At 36.8% G+C, this 13,825-nt stretch overlaps 1 protein-coding gene across 6 annotated transcripts in view; it reads left to right on the plus strand.

The window, feature by feature from the left end:
• Positions 1 to 13,825, plus strand: part of VGLL3 (vestigial like family member 3) — a 147,979-nt gene that overhangs the window by 103,150 nt on the left and 31,004 nt on the right. For 4 of the 6 annotated variants that reach the window (XR_015240365.1, XM_086675691.1, XM_025913501.2 and 1 more), the window contains one exon: positions 10,257 to 10,542. Coding sequence is in view for 5 of the 6 variants with exons in the window: in XM_086675691.1 (XP_086531817.1) it covers positions 10,257 to 10,542 (286 nt within the window). In the remaining variant the exon portion in view is untranslated. The remainder of the gene's footprint in view (positions 1 to 10,256; positions 10,543 to 13,825) is intronic. The other 2 variants (XM_086675690.1, XM_086675694.1) reach the window with 2 other exon arrangements.

The following is a 13,825-nucleotide window of genomic DNA, read 5'->3' on the forward strand; positions in this document are numbered from 1 at the left end:
GTGTGTAGGAGTTTTTAACAATTACACTTTGAGCTTCATATAAGTTCGAGCATATTTACTCCGTCCTCTTCAAGGGTGACAGCTGGGGGAATCTGCATGCATGCTTTCACTTAAAAGAATTAAATGCTCTTAGGAGGCAGAAGTCCAGTTATAAGTTTATGAGGAGTTTTTTTTTTTTTTTTTTTTTTCAAACTATTTCTCTGGACTTTGCTACCTTGCTTAGGTCATAAAAACCCCTCAAAGATTCTTTTTGTCAGAAGACACCCTGAAAAACCATACTTCAACCCGTCCTTTTGCAAATGGGAAAATGTATGTTAATAGGGTTGAAATGCCTAGCTAAAAATTCAAAACTGTTTGGTGACAAAATTAAGACCACCAGATGCCCTGCTCCCCAAAGTAGCATCTTTCCACCACGCCATCCCCGTCTCCTAGGCTCTTCTTTTCATTCTTTTTTTTTTTTTTTTTTTTTTTTTTTGCCATTGCACAATAGGCTTATTTTTGTCTTTACTGCTCCAAATCAACTTTTTGATAAAGAAGATTAATATGCAGTAGATTCTTTGGCCTTGGAATTTAAAATTCTTTCCAAGTCCTTGGTAGTGTACTTTTTTAGTTTAGGCATTCCAAAGTCCTTTTGAAAGCATTTGTATTATGCTAATGACTTTTGCTATCCATTCTGCATCCTTTGTTGATGGGGCAGAATATCCACTTAGTAAATGAACGTTTATTTATTTTAAAATAATCTTCAGGAAGTGGTATTAGCAGTCAGCTTTAAGTGCCTCATATATTACTGTTATTCCAACATAAGTTTAGATTCATTAAAAGGAAAGAATACGATTATATCCTAAATAGTTTCAATACACAGCCAACTTATTTAAGGTGGAGGATCCAATTTTCTTGCAACTGTAAGCAAGGACTTAAGTGGATTTGTAAGAATTCATACAGGACTTATTTGAGAAAGAACAGTCCCTATAATTCCACCCTACACAAATTAACTTGCCTGCAGAGACTTAGAAGCTTAAAGTGCCCCATGGTTTTATGCTCCCAATAACTTTCCGCCAGAAAATTCAAAGCTAGAGAAAAAAAATTAAACTTTAAAATAACCAAACTTAACTGTTGTCTCTGGCAGTCAACCAGAATAGAGATTACAATAACGATAGTAAAGGAAGGCTTGGAATCCGTAAAATCGCGTGTGGTGAAGATATGTTCACCAGGAAACCAAATGCCAGGATGAGATGACATTCTTTGGAAAGGAAAGGGTATTTTGGATAGATGCAAGGAAGTCCTGCTTCACCTAACACTTAACGTCCCCCATCTCACAAAGCTGGGGATGGCAGGGACATGAGCCATGCCAAAGTAAATGAGGGTGTTCACAAGGTAAAACCTTGCTATCCTCAGTGTCACTCTTTGGGCTATTACAGCAAAGATGCTGAGCTGACCCCTTTGGGTAGTATATATGTTTCTGTCTTGTATCTTTCTGTGCAAAGGGAATGTTCAACAAGACTGTAAATTTTATGCTCAGGATGCTTAGGGCAGATCTGAGAGCAAACTTGTACATCATACTTTTTGTCTGTCATTCTAAAACCTGGGCACTGAACTTGAATCCAATTCCCATAGGCCCTGTTTCCAGCTAGCTTAAAAAAAAAAAAAAAATCCCAAACTAATTCATCCAGTAATAGATAATAACTTAAGGTATTATCTCCAGAGAAATGTTTTTATTCAAGAAACAAAAGCAGTCTAACATTTGAATTTCAAGCTCTGGGAGAGACAGTGAAGGAAATAATTTTGGGCAAAACTCTGCCCTGAATCTTTCAAAAAGCACCTCTTTAAGCAGCTGATTTTCTGCTTTAACTATTCATTTAGGAAGACCCAACAATGCCTTGAACCATTAGATCCAAACATCTGCTGCTAAAAATGAGTCATATATGCCATATTTATAGATATTTCAGTGGACACCAGATTTATGCCAGTAATTTACAAGTGTGGTTTGAACTGGGGTAGCTGAACTATTTTTCACTTGTCTTATGCTTTAGTAGAGGGGATGAAAAAGAAAGAACAGAAAGGAAGAATGACCTAAAGTGAACAGGTGTCCTTTCCTCTTAAAACTGTATGGTTTTGGTATGCCAAAACACTTGTCCTTGCGGGATGGAGTGGTGGAGGTCGGGGGGGGGGGGGGGGGGGGGGAGGGGGCGCGGTGCGGGGATGTGGAAGGATGCATCCTTTCTTGTTACTATGAAGTTACATAAAGGAGATACCAAAACTAATTCCTAGGAATTGGGCTAGATGACCCATGTCTAGAAATGAGTTAGTCTTCGATGGTCTGTAGGGTTTTTTTGGCTAGTGTCCTGAAAAATCAGAAGAGGCGGCCAATGTAAGAAACAAAATTAAGTGTGAATTTGTCTAGAGCTCCAGCATGTTGCTTATTAGGATACAGAATAGGACAAGACCTCTGAGATAATCAAGTCTCAAAATTCCTCATTTTCAAAAGAGGAAGCTAAGGGCTAGAGGGCTCGGTGGCTTACCTAGATTCATGGACTGATTTTAGTCAAATCCTCCTTCCTATTCCAGTTCTCTTTCTATTATGTGCTCTTCCCGTCTTGACTTCATTGGCACAAGAAAACAATTAGTAATTTGCCTCTTACCTTCTTACTTTTCTTATTTAAAAATTTTAAAATATTAGCTCCTTGGAGAAATTAGACAATTAGCCTTATGGATAAACTGTGAGGTTCTCTTTATTTACCATTGCCCTTCCCATGCTCTGCCAACTAACTATAAGCAGCCTGAGTTTAGGATAGGCTATGACTTTCACCTAGTGGCTCCATGTCTTTGCACAATTACTGAGAGGAAGCAGAAGTTAATTGACAATTTGATAAATAACAGATACATTTTTAAAAATGAAGTCCTACCCTATGTCTAGTAAATAGGCTTATAAAAACATATCAGAAATTCACGCATTGAAAACTTGTTTCATTCAAAGTAGTCAGTTTGAGAGAGAACACATACCTCTAAGATGTGATCATTGCTTAAAGTATTTTGGGAATGCAAATTTTGAAATTCTCTGTAAGCATGTGGTACATTTTTTTTCTTTTTGAAAATCCTCAAAACTGGAAAATTTTCATCCTTGGAGGAGAAGGTTTTGATTTTTGATAATGACCAGAATCATTGAGAGGCGAGTATGCTCAAAAATAGCTGGTCAAGTTAATATTATTTTTGGTTTGCTCCTCCCTACTGTTAAGAAAAATAAAAACAAGACAAAACAAACACAGAATCTTGAGTTGTGACTGTATCTCACAAAATAGGCTCTGCTCACATTTTCAAAATAGGATTTCCAGAAAAATGGTAGGCAATTGTATTATGTATCTGATTTGCCAAGGGGACAGTACATTTTTAGATACAGAATTCAGTTTTATCTAGATGCACATATATTTTGAAGAGTGCTGCATGTTTTAGTAGCCAAAACTCTGATAGATGTTTACATTTCTATTTTTTTAAGTTTATTTATTTTGAGAGAGACAGAGAGAGACAGAGAGAATGCGTGCATGTGTGTGTGGGAGGGGCAGAAAGAGAGGGAGAGAGAGAATCTGAAGCAGGCTCCGCACCGTCAGCATAGAGTCCAACGTGGGGCTTGAACTGACAAACTGTGAGATCATGACCTCAGCAGAAATCAAGAGTCTGATGCCTAACTGACTGAGCCACCCAGGTGCTCCCACATTTCAGTTTTTTTTTTTTTAATTTTTTTTTCAACGTTTTTTATTTATTTTTGGGACAGAGAGAAACAGAGCATGAACGGGGGAGGGGCAGAGAGAGAGGGAGACACAGCATCGGAAACAGGCTCCAGGCTCCAAGCCATCAGCCCAGAGCCTGACACGGGGCTCGAACTCACGGACCGCGAGATCGTGACCTGGTTGAAGTCGGAGGCTTAACGACTGCGCCACCCAGGCGCCCCTCAGTTTTTTTTTTTTAATACTACAAGTAACTTTGACTCTCCTTCGTTATGTGATGCCATTTGATGCCTTGCTGGTCTGGGGCTTCTGTTTACTTATTCAATTAGAATAAGTATATAGAGACCCTTTTCCTTCAGTCCACGGTCTTGGCACATGCTTTGGAGTCAGACAGAAATGGGTTCTAATCCTATCTCCGCCATTTACTAGTTAGATGATTCTAGCCAAGCAAATCAGTTTCTGCATATGTAAATTGGGAATAATTATTTGGACAATATTTGTATGTGAATGTTTGAGAGAGGTGCGCGAAATAATATATATAAAAGGTCTGTGGCATAGCTTCTTTATCCTAACCCACCCTCCCTTAACCTGATTCCTCCTTCTTTTCCAAACAGGCTAAGGACCAGAATTTCAAATCTCTCTGAAATATTTTAAAAAATCTGTTGCCAAGTGAATTCAGAAAAAAATATGATCAAGGAGCAATTACCTGCTTTTATGGCACTTTACCCTTTCAGACATGCAAACATTTTGAAACATTTACTCCAGGCTCGTGGTCCTTTCTTATAGGCTCAAACCTTGTTTTTGAACATAAAAGAAGCATTGCCTTTGGAGAAGAGAGCCAGTAGAAATTGAAAAAAGAAAAGAAAAAGAAAAAAGAATGAAAAAAAAAAAAGTAAAAGCTGTTTCCAAATATCCAATGATTCATTAAAATACTTTTGTTTTTTTAGGAAAAGAAGTTTCCACATATGCACAGTAATCATTTGGCATTTTGTAAGCTTAAGCCTTGGGGAGTTAGTGGTATTTGGCTCCTGACATGGAAGTCTCTCTTGTCAGACAAATCCTTTCCCCTGCACATTCCTGTGAGAGTTTGTTCCTGCTGTGCCTTATGGCAGGCTGTAAAGTGGTTGGGTATGGCTTACATTGCCTGGGCCTATTCCTTCATACTGTGGCTTTAACCTCTTTTTGTGAGTTAGTTTTAACTTTGTGGCTGCTCACTTAGCCGTTGTTGCACGTAACCTGAGGGTCATTTCGCCTGGGGGAAATTCGGCATGACTCTGAAATGGAGATGAGCCAGTTAATGTGCTCTAAGTAAACCAGCTTGTAGGTGTTGAAGTCCCTTTTGATGACGTCTTTATTTTAGTTAAGGATTCTGATTCTTCCGTCTCCGAAGAAAAGCCTCAACATTTCTGAGACTTGAATATTTTTAGGAAGTGATTGTGCCTCTTGAGAAAAATATCAACTAGATTGCCTTTTGACCTCGATTCAGGAAATCTAGGTTCTGATGACTTGAGATTTATTCTTACCGTTTTGAATGTTATATATTATTCTCAAGAAAGAATGTGACACCAGGCAAGTTTCGTTCCAAGGAGCAAACACCAAGTGAATACAGAATATGGCAAAAGTGTACATGAATAATTTACTTAGTTAAAAATAGGCAAAGAATTGATTTACAGTCACCAAAGCACAGATACCAGAAAGTAGTTAAGGCTTAAGAGCCTGTAGAGAAGAATATTAAGATGGTGTGATTGTCAGCATATGAGTCAATTGCTGTTTAAATTCTGTCCCTGTTTTCTTTGTGTTCACACTTCATATTTTTTAAATGTATGCAAATTGCTCAACATCATTAGTCATTAGGGAAATGTAAATCAAAACCACAATGAGGTACCACTTCATACCCACTAGGATGGTTTATAACTGTAATAATAATTCTTTTAAGAATCCAGAAAATAACAAGTGTTATCTTTCTGCCAAAGAAGTAGACAAATTGGACCCATAGTACATTGCTGGTGGGAATCTAAAATGGTTCAGCTGCTGTGGAAAGTTTGGCAGTTCCCTAATAAGTTAAGCATCATGTTATCATATGACCCAGCTATCATATATACCTATCTAAAAGAACTGAAAAGAGGAATGCAACCAAATACATGTACACACATATTCGTAACAGCACTATCTGCAATAGCCAGAAGGTGGATATGACTCAAATGTCCATCCGTGGATACAAGGATAAACAGATCGTGGTATATACATATAATGAAATATTATTTGGCTATAAAAAGAATGAAGTACTGGTACAATGTGAATGAACCTTAAAAACATTATGCTAAGAGAAAAAAGCTAGAAGCAAACAAGTCACATATGAATGATTTGATATATATGAAATATCCAGAATAGATAAACTCATAGAGACAGAATGCACATTGGTGGCTATCATGGACTGATGGAGAGGAGTCAAAGAATGTGGAGTTAATACTTAACAGGTACAGAATTTCCTTTTGGGGTGATGAAATGTTTTGGACTAGATAGAGATGGTGACTGCACAAAATTCTCAATGTACTAAATGCCCCCAGAATCATTCACTTTTAAAAGGTTAATTTTAGGGGCACCTGGGTGGTTCAGTCAGTTAAGCATCCGACTTCAGCTCAGGTCATGATCTCAGTTTGTGAGTTCAAGCCTTGCATCGGGCTCTGTGCTGATAGCTGAGAGCCTGGAGCCTGCTTCAGAATCTGTGCCTCCCTCTCTCTCTCTGCCTTTCCCCCGCTCGTGCTCTGTCTCTGTCTCTCAAAAATAAACGTTAAAAAAAAATATAAGAGGTTAATTTATGTGTGAATTTCACCTCAATGAAAAAAAAGTTTAAGAAAATTGGGATATCTATCAGGAGAGCAAAACTGGAAGAAAAAAAAAAAAAGATATACAGTACCAAGTGTTGACAGGGATATGGAACAACAGGAACTCTCATAAACTGGCATTGGATGTGTAAATTGGTTAAAATCAGCCCTATCTGCTAGGGCTGAACGTCTAAAACTGCGTGCAACGATATGCATGAATCTCATGAACATGATGTGGGGTGAAAGAGGCCAGACACAAAAGGGTACGTGCTGTATGATTTCATTTATATAAAGTACAAAAGACAGTTATAGCTAATCTACATTGATGGAGTCTGGATAGTGGTTGCTGTTGAGGAGGTAGTGGCTTGAAGGAAGTAAGTGCCTCCTGGGTCCTGATGATGTTCTAGTCCTTGATCTCTAGTTAGTTTCATTGGTATGCTCAGTTTATGAAGTTTATGAACTATACATTTGTGATATGTAGCCTTTCCTGTTTATACCATTCCTCAATAAATATTTAAAAAGTATGCAAATTCAGTGTTATCATTTTAGGAAGTTTTCAGGTCATTTGGATACTTTAGAATTCTTTAATATTTAGTGGTATTGATGGTGAAGCTAAAAGAGAGAGAGAGAGAGTGTTTGTGTGGTAAATGTAAATATTTAAGTTGGTTCACTATATTTGTGAAAGTTGACTCAACTTTATCTGAAAAGCGAGAATGATAGATGTGATTTATGTCCTGCCTGTTGGGAACTGGATCATAGGCCCCCTTTCCATTTTATGTTTTTGATGTGTTTTTTTTTTTTTTTAATTTACTTACTTGAATTTATTTCTACTTCATAGAAAACCTGTCTTAAAGAGCTGGGAGAGAAAAACAAAAAGTGTATTTTAAATTCATTCCAAAAAATTGTATTTAAGTAGAGTCTCTACATATATTTTTATAAAATCACAGGTGTTTGCCTATTAAGAGGAATAATATATAAGTGTGTATTTATATAAATGCACATGTGTAAATACAGCCATGTGTTACATGTGTATGAAATATTAATGATAGGGGATATATGCATCCATAAACAGAGAAATGATTTTTAGAAAATAAGCTAATGAAAGGTATTTTGATCCAGTGGCAGATTTTGTTCACATTTTCCCCATTCCATATTAAATTTTTCATATGTAAATTTCAAGTTAATTCATTGTATACAACCATTCAACAATTGGTCAAAAAAGAATAACATGAAATTATGTAACATTTAGAAAATTGGATAGTCTTAAATACACTAAATATCTATAGATTAAATTCCACTGCCGTCAATTAATAAATTAAGACATTTTATTATTGCTATTATTGGTTATAATAATATGCTACCTTTCTATCAGGATTTGCACTTGACAATCTTTTACATATATATAATGCTCTAATTAATTTTATTTCTTCTAAGAAATATTTGCTCCTTGGGATAGAATAAAACACTGCCTTTCTTTGGATCATTAGCCCAGCTCAGGGCTCTTTCACTTAAAGAATAAATGTAAATTTAAACAAATGAAACAATTAGATGAAAAACCTTACTCTCACACACTGATGCTGAACTGGACATTGGCAGGAATAAAAAACCAGTTCCATAGATAATAATGAACACCAGTGGACAGTGAAGTCACTCTCTAGATGAGTTTTAAACTCCTTTCCTTTATAAAAACAGTGCTTCTTAATATGCTGGAGTACTCAGCAGAGAGGGTCTGTGTATGCTTTAATGGTATAACTTCAGATAAATACACATGCACACAGAGACATAGCACTGTGATTTGACTAATAAAGTGTAATATTTGTTTATTTTATAATGGAATTTAAAGTCAGGAGTAACTTTCAAGGCCATTTAGTTCAATCCCCTTATTTTATACATAACCTTTGTTACTGTGGTGTTTTTACTATTGAAGTTAAGTTTAAACATGTTCAAACCTGTGCAAAACAGATTGGAAGAAATATCACCACACAGTCATTACAATCGCCTATTCATCAGCAAGGCATATTCACTCACAGGACTGAATTATTTATTCATCAACCAGCGATAAGCCTATTGACACAGATTTTAAATAAAAAGTAATACATATATTTATAAATAACAGCTCCTAAATAATAACCAACAGCTCATAATATACATTTCAGGGCCCACTTCACACAAGAACAGCATATTCATTGCTCGGGGAAAGGGTTCAATTTATTGAATGATGCATTTATAATTTGGGGCTATAGGTTTTTGAAGCTAGTAATTACATTAGAAACATGAGTCTAGGTTATGTGTTATGATAACATTTGCAAAACTGTGTGCTTACTGAGTATTCTAGAATGATTTTTTTTTCTACTCACATTTATTGTCCAGCATATATTTTTTTTTCTGAAATAAAAATGGTATAACAAAGAATCAGATTTTAGAGGTATACAATGATTAGGGTAATAAATTTTATAATCTTTAGCAGTGTTTTCTTATATATGATTCACAATGAAGTTGCTGCTTATAAAAATAATATGTGCTCAGTGGAAAACATATTTGGAATATTGAAAAGCAGGACTAACAAATACAAATGTGTTTTCAGTGGAAAACATATTTGGAAATATTGAAAAGCAGGACTAACAAATACAAAACTTACTAACCAGAAAACAATAACATATCATGTTGGTGATTTTCCCCCCCCACACCAAATACGCCTCCCCTGCCTTTCTACAACACGCATAAATATACCTGCGTGTTTTTATTGTACATTCAGGCTCTACCATTCTCATGCTCTGTGACCTTTAGCAAGTTACCTCAATTCTCTGTGCCTTTGTTCCTTCATCTTTAAAATATGGATAGTGGTAGTAACCATGATACAGAATTATAAAAATTAAGTGATGTAATAAATTCAAAGTTTTATAAGAGTGCCTGGCATAATATGTATTAACTATTATTATAGCTATGATCATATGTTTTAAAAATATTTTAAAATCATCAAAAAATTCTCATTTTTATTTGAAAGCCACCCCAGTCATTGGTAGCATATTGTATTATTTTCAGTAAGCCATAATATTATCTTTTTTCCCCCCTCCATGATAATGGTGGCAAGTGGGACATCTGCAAAATATGTTCCATGAAAAATGGATCTTCACACAGACTTATGTTGTCATTTTAGTTTGATTTTTGAGAAATGAGTTTGGCACATCTGCCAAATCCTTTCATAAGATGCTACATTCCTGTTTTTATTTTAGTTTATTTCATTTATGGAAAGTTCTTTTCTTCCCCACTCCTCCCACAGGCACCCCCTCTTAGCCCCCATTCCTCCCTGTCCCAAACTATAATGTTGATGTACATTTAAAACTTTAAAATAAAAAAAAAAATGGATCAGAAACTGGAAGGAATCTGTCACTTTTTAAAAGTCATTCTCCTTTTGATATATTTAGATTACCAAAAAACAAAACCAAAACCAAAAAACAAAAACATAAAACAAAACCAAAAAACCAAACCTGTCTTTTACACTGTGAAAATGTACTGTCTGATAATAAGTGACCTTTCTTTCAGGGTGGGAAGGAGAAGACTGGTTTGGGGAGGGGAAAGAATGGAGGAAAACAGACGAAGAATCAGTTTGCAAACATGTGTTAATATTTAGATTTTTTTAAGTGAAAAGTTAAGTAGTTAATGCTTTTTTACAAACTGTCTTTGATACCGTGTTTTGTTTATTCCATCCCAGAAGAAGTTAGCGGTATACAGCAAGATGCAGGACTCTCTGGAAGTCACCCTTCCCAGCAAACAAGAGGAGGAGGAGGATGAGGAGGAGGAGGAGGAGGAGGAGGAGAAAGACCAGCCTGCCGAGATGGAGTACCTTAACTCTCGCTGTGTCCTTTTCACTTATTTCCAGGGAGACATTGGGTCAGTAGTGGATGAACACTTCTCAAGAGCTTTGGGCCAAGCCAGCACCCTCCATCCAGAATCTGCCATTTCAAAAAGCAAGATGGGGCTAACCCCACTATGGCGAGGTAAGAATTCAAAAGCAGATGCTCTCCAGGGCACTGTCTCTGTTTCGCAACTGCCTGTACCAGGTTCCAGCTGGAGAATTGCCCCTGGAGGACGGATATCCACTTGCTTTTTAATTTTTAAGGACAGCAAGGAATTTCTTTCAGACAAACAGCTGGATCAGTTTTGTCACATGTGGAATGCAGGGTCGGAAAGGATGCAGTCACACCCCTTAAATTCCTCATGGAAAGTAGTGATGCAACCAGCCTGAGTTTATAGTGGCAGGACGGAGCTGTGAAGCACCATTCCTGAAGCCCCAGTGGCCCAATTTGGATCTCTAAATAATAGGCGTGCCTGGATCAGCTTTTAGAAATTAGCTCTTGCTCATTCCACTAGGTGCTACGTGGTGACATAGCAGAAATCTGAGTCTGACCCAGGAGTACAAACTTTAAAAGCCTTCAGTGTTTTCTTGATAGTTTTCTCTGTCCTGCTTTGTTGTGGTATGAACTCTTTCAGTTTACCGCCCAGACATTATTGACTGTGTCTACATGGTTTAGGCTGTGGTTCTTGCCTTGGTCAAGGTAAAGCAGTACATGGGGCATCCTCTTCTCTATTTCCTTCTCTGTAGAGGTCACAGAGGTGTGTTTGAACTGATTACTGGCTCACAGAAGATCATTGGATGACATCTAATTGGGCAATGACAAGATGAGGGGAAAATTACGCATCATTTAATGCTAGTTGTAGAGAAATGCGTTATGGATGTTTCTTTTGAACTCACCTGGTTATAAGAAACCTCTAGTAAAATCATTCTCAAAGTGTGGTTTCCTGTACCAGGAACATGAGCATCACATGGGAGCTTGTTAGAAATGCAGGATTTTCGGGCCGCACCTGAGAATCTCAGACCTACTGAATCAGAACAAACTGTGTTTTAGCCAGCCCTCCTGGTGATTCTAAGACAGGCTCAAGTTTGAAAATCCTTAATCTAGTGCTGTTAAAAACAAAGATTGCAGGCCCCTAACTCAGACCTATTAAATCAGAGTCTTCAGAGGGAGACTCTGGGAATCACATCTTAACAAGTGCCCCAAGTGATCCTATGGTGAGGAAAGGCTGGCCACCTGTGGTAGAGGGCAGGGAAGAGGGCAGGTGCTACATGGTCATTTCCTGTCAGCATCAGAGGAATGGTTCTGCTCCACTGTAGGGAGGTTGTGCTGGATGAAATTGCCAGGCCTGACCTATTTGCCGGCTTGCCTTCCTTCCTTCCTCCTTTCTTCCTTTTAGTACATATGAAGAACACTAAGATCGTAGTGACTGTAGAGAGGAAGGTGGAATGCACATTCAATAAATGGTAGACCTCGATAGAAATGATTCGGGAAGCATAATTGCTTTATTTGATTAGTAAATGTTACAGATTTCCCACAAAATTGAGAACTGAGTCCTTCTTGGAGGCCTAAGATGTTTGTGGAATCAACCAATATCCTGTTTGGTAGCATGTGGTAAATACTTTTAATATGTGTGGAAGGTAAAAACAGGAAAACTTCAGTAAATTGGCTGACTTTCATAAATAGTCTGTATCTCAATAATAAATCACGTCAGGATAATCTGTCATTGGAGAGTATTAAATACAATGCCTACTTTTTTTTCTTTTTTTTTTAAACGTAGTGGTATACACAGCCTAGGAATCATTTAATGTGGAATATAGAAACAAGAGTCCCAAATTATAGTTAGATGTGAGTGATTAGTAAGGATTAAAATCAGGATAGTTTTAAGTGAGGTATAGTATATATGCAAAAACTCTATAATAATCCAGTGTTTTCCCATTATCCATGTGACTAAATAGAAATCTTTGGACTGATTTCAAATTTCCATATAGAAAGGATAGAGAATGGTAATGTTTCAGCAACTATTATTACAATTTTCTTGGGATTATTTTATATTTGGTCTTCAAACCTGCCTCCTGTTTCATTCCTTGACATACACAGCAAATGTTAAAGGTACTGCTATGTAGTGGAAATATATCAGTGAACAGGAGAGCCTAAGCCTCTGTGTTCATGGAGCTTTTTAGTGAAAGAGAAAGGTGCGAAGTATAGAATGAAATGCTAGGTGTGGATTTACTTAGGGTGACAATAGATGCTGTCTCTGAGACCATTACATGTGATAAGAGTGGTCTTCATCATGTGAATATCTATGGGGAAGTTATTTGAAGCAGCGGGAACAGCCGGTACAAAAGCCCTATGGAAGGACTGAGCTTAGAGTGTCCGATGAGAAGCAATAGTGCTGCCATGAGTGGAATGAGAAGCAGAGTGACAGGCAGAGACTAGAATTTTTAGGGCTTTGTGTGTCAGTTTAGTGTATCAGGGTAGTGCAGGCAAATGCAGCCGATACTTTAATTTCCATCTCTTCCTCTCCCACTAAGACTAGGTATATCGTATCTAGTTTTCTCACCTCATTTTCCCTCAACATAATGCATTTCTACCTGGAAAATAAAGAATAAATATAAATTGAATGATTATGACTGAATTAGATGAATCAAGTTCATACCATTTATCCCAGATTAGAAAATAAAAAAGTTGTCAATGTAGAATTTATTAGCATTGAGTATGAAATATTTGGTTATAGTTTCCTTGTGTGTAAAATAAGGGGGATGAATGAAATGATTGCTAAAATCTTGTCTCTGCAAGCTTTTGTGATTTCAAGTGTATTTTTTACTTTCCATTTGTGGTACAACTTTTCCATAGTTGTTTAGTTGTGAATTAGTCGATTTTTAATAAACGGAAATAACTTGGATGTGATTTAAAGGAGATCCACAAAAATATAAATAAAGATTTAGAAAATAATATCTTTAAGAGAGGTGTAATAAATTGAGATTCCCATGTTTAGTGAAGAGAGTTACCAGTAATTTTGTGTTAATTGCCAAAGACACAGGTTTGGATACTGCGGTCATTGGATTCTCCTTGTTTTGGGGTTCTAGTGTGGGCCTCACAATGTCTGATGGCAACATGATCTTGGATTAATTAGTTAACATTGCTCTGAACTCAATTTAAATTACAGTATGTGTTTATTGATATATGTTTCCTTGGGTTATTGTAAGGATTCTATGATAATGCATATGAATGATTTGTGACACACGGCTTTATGCAAGGTGCTAAACAATGATGCTTTTTCTCTCTTCCTTAAGTAAGTTTCCACTCATTTGGCATATAGAAAACCAACCTTGGGTTTTTACCCAGAAATATTCTTTGAATTTCTGGCAAAAACACAGTGTCTTGGACAAAGTAGCTACTCAACACTATTGACAATGTTGATGGC

This window comes from Puma concolor, chromosome C2 (genome assembly GCF_028749965.1).
Source record: "Puma concolor isolate L17-30 chromosome C2, mPumCon1.1.hap2, whole genome shotgun sequence".
Taxonomy (NCBI): Eukaryota; Metazoa; Chordata; class Mammalia; order Carnivora; family Felidae; genus Puma; species Puma concolor.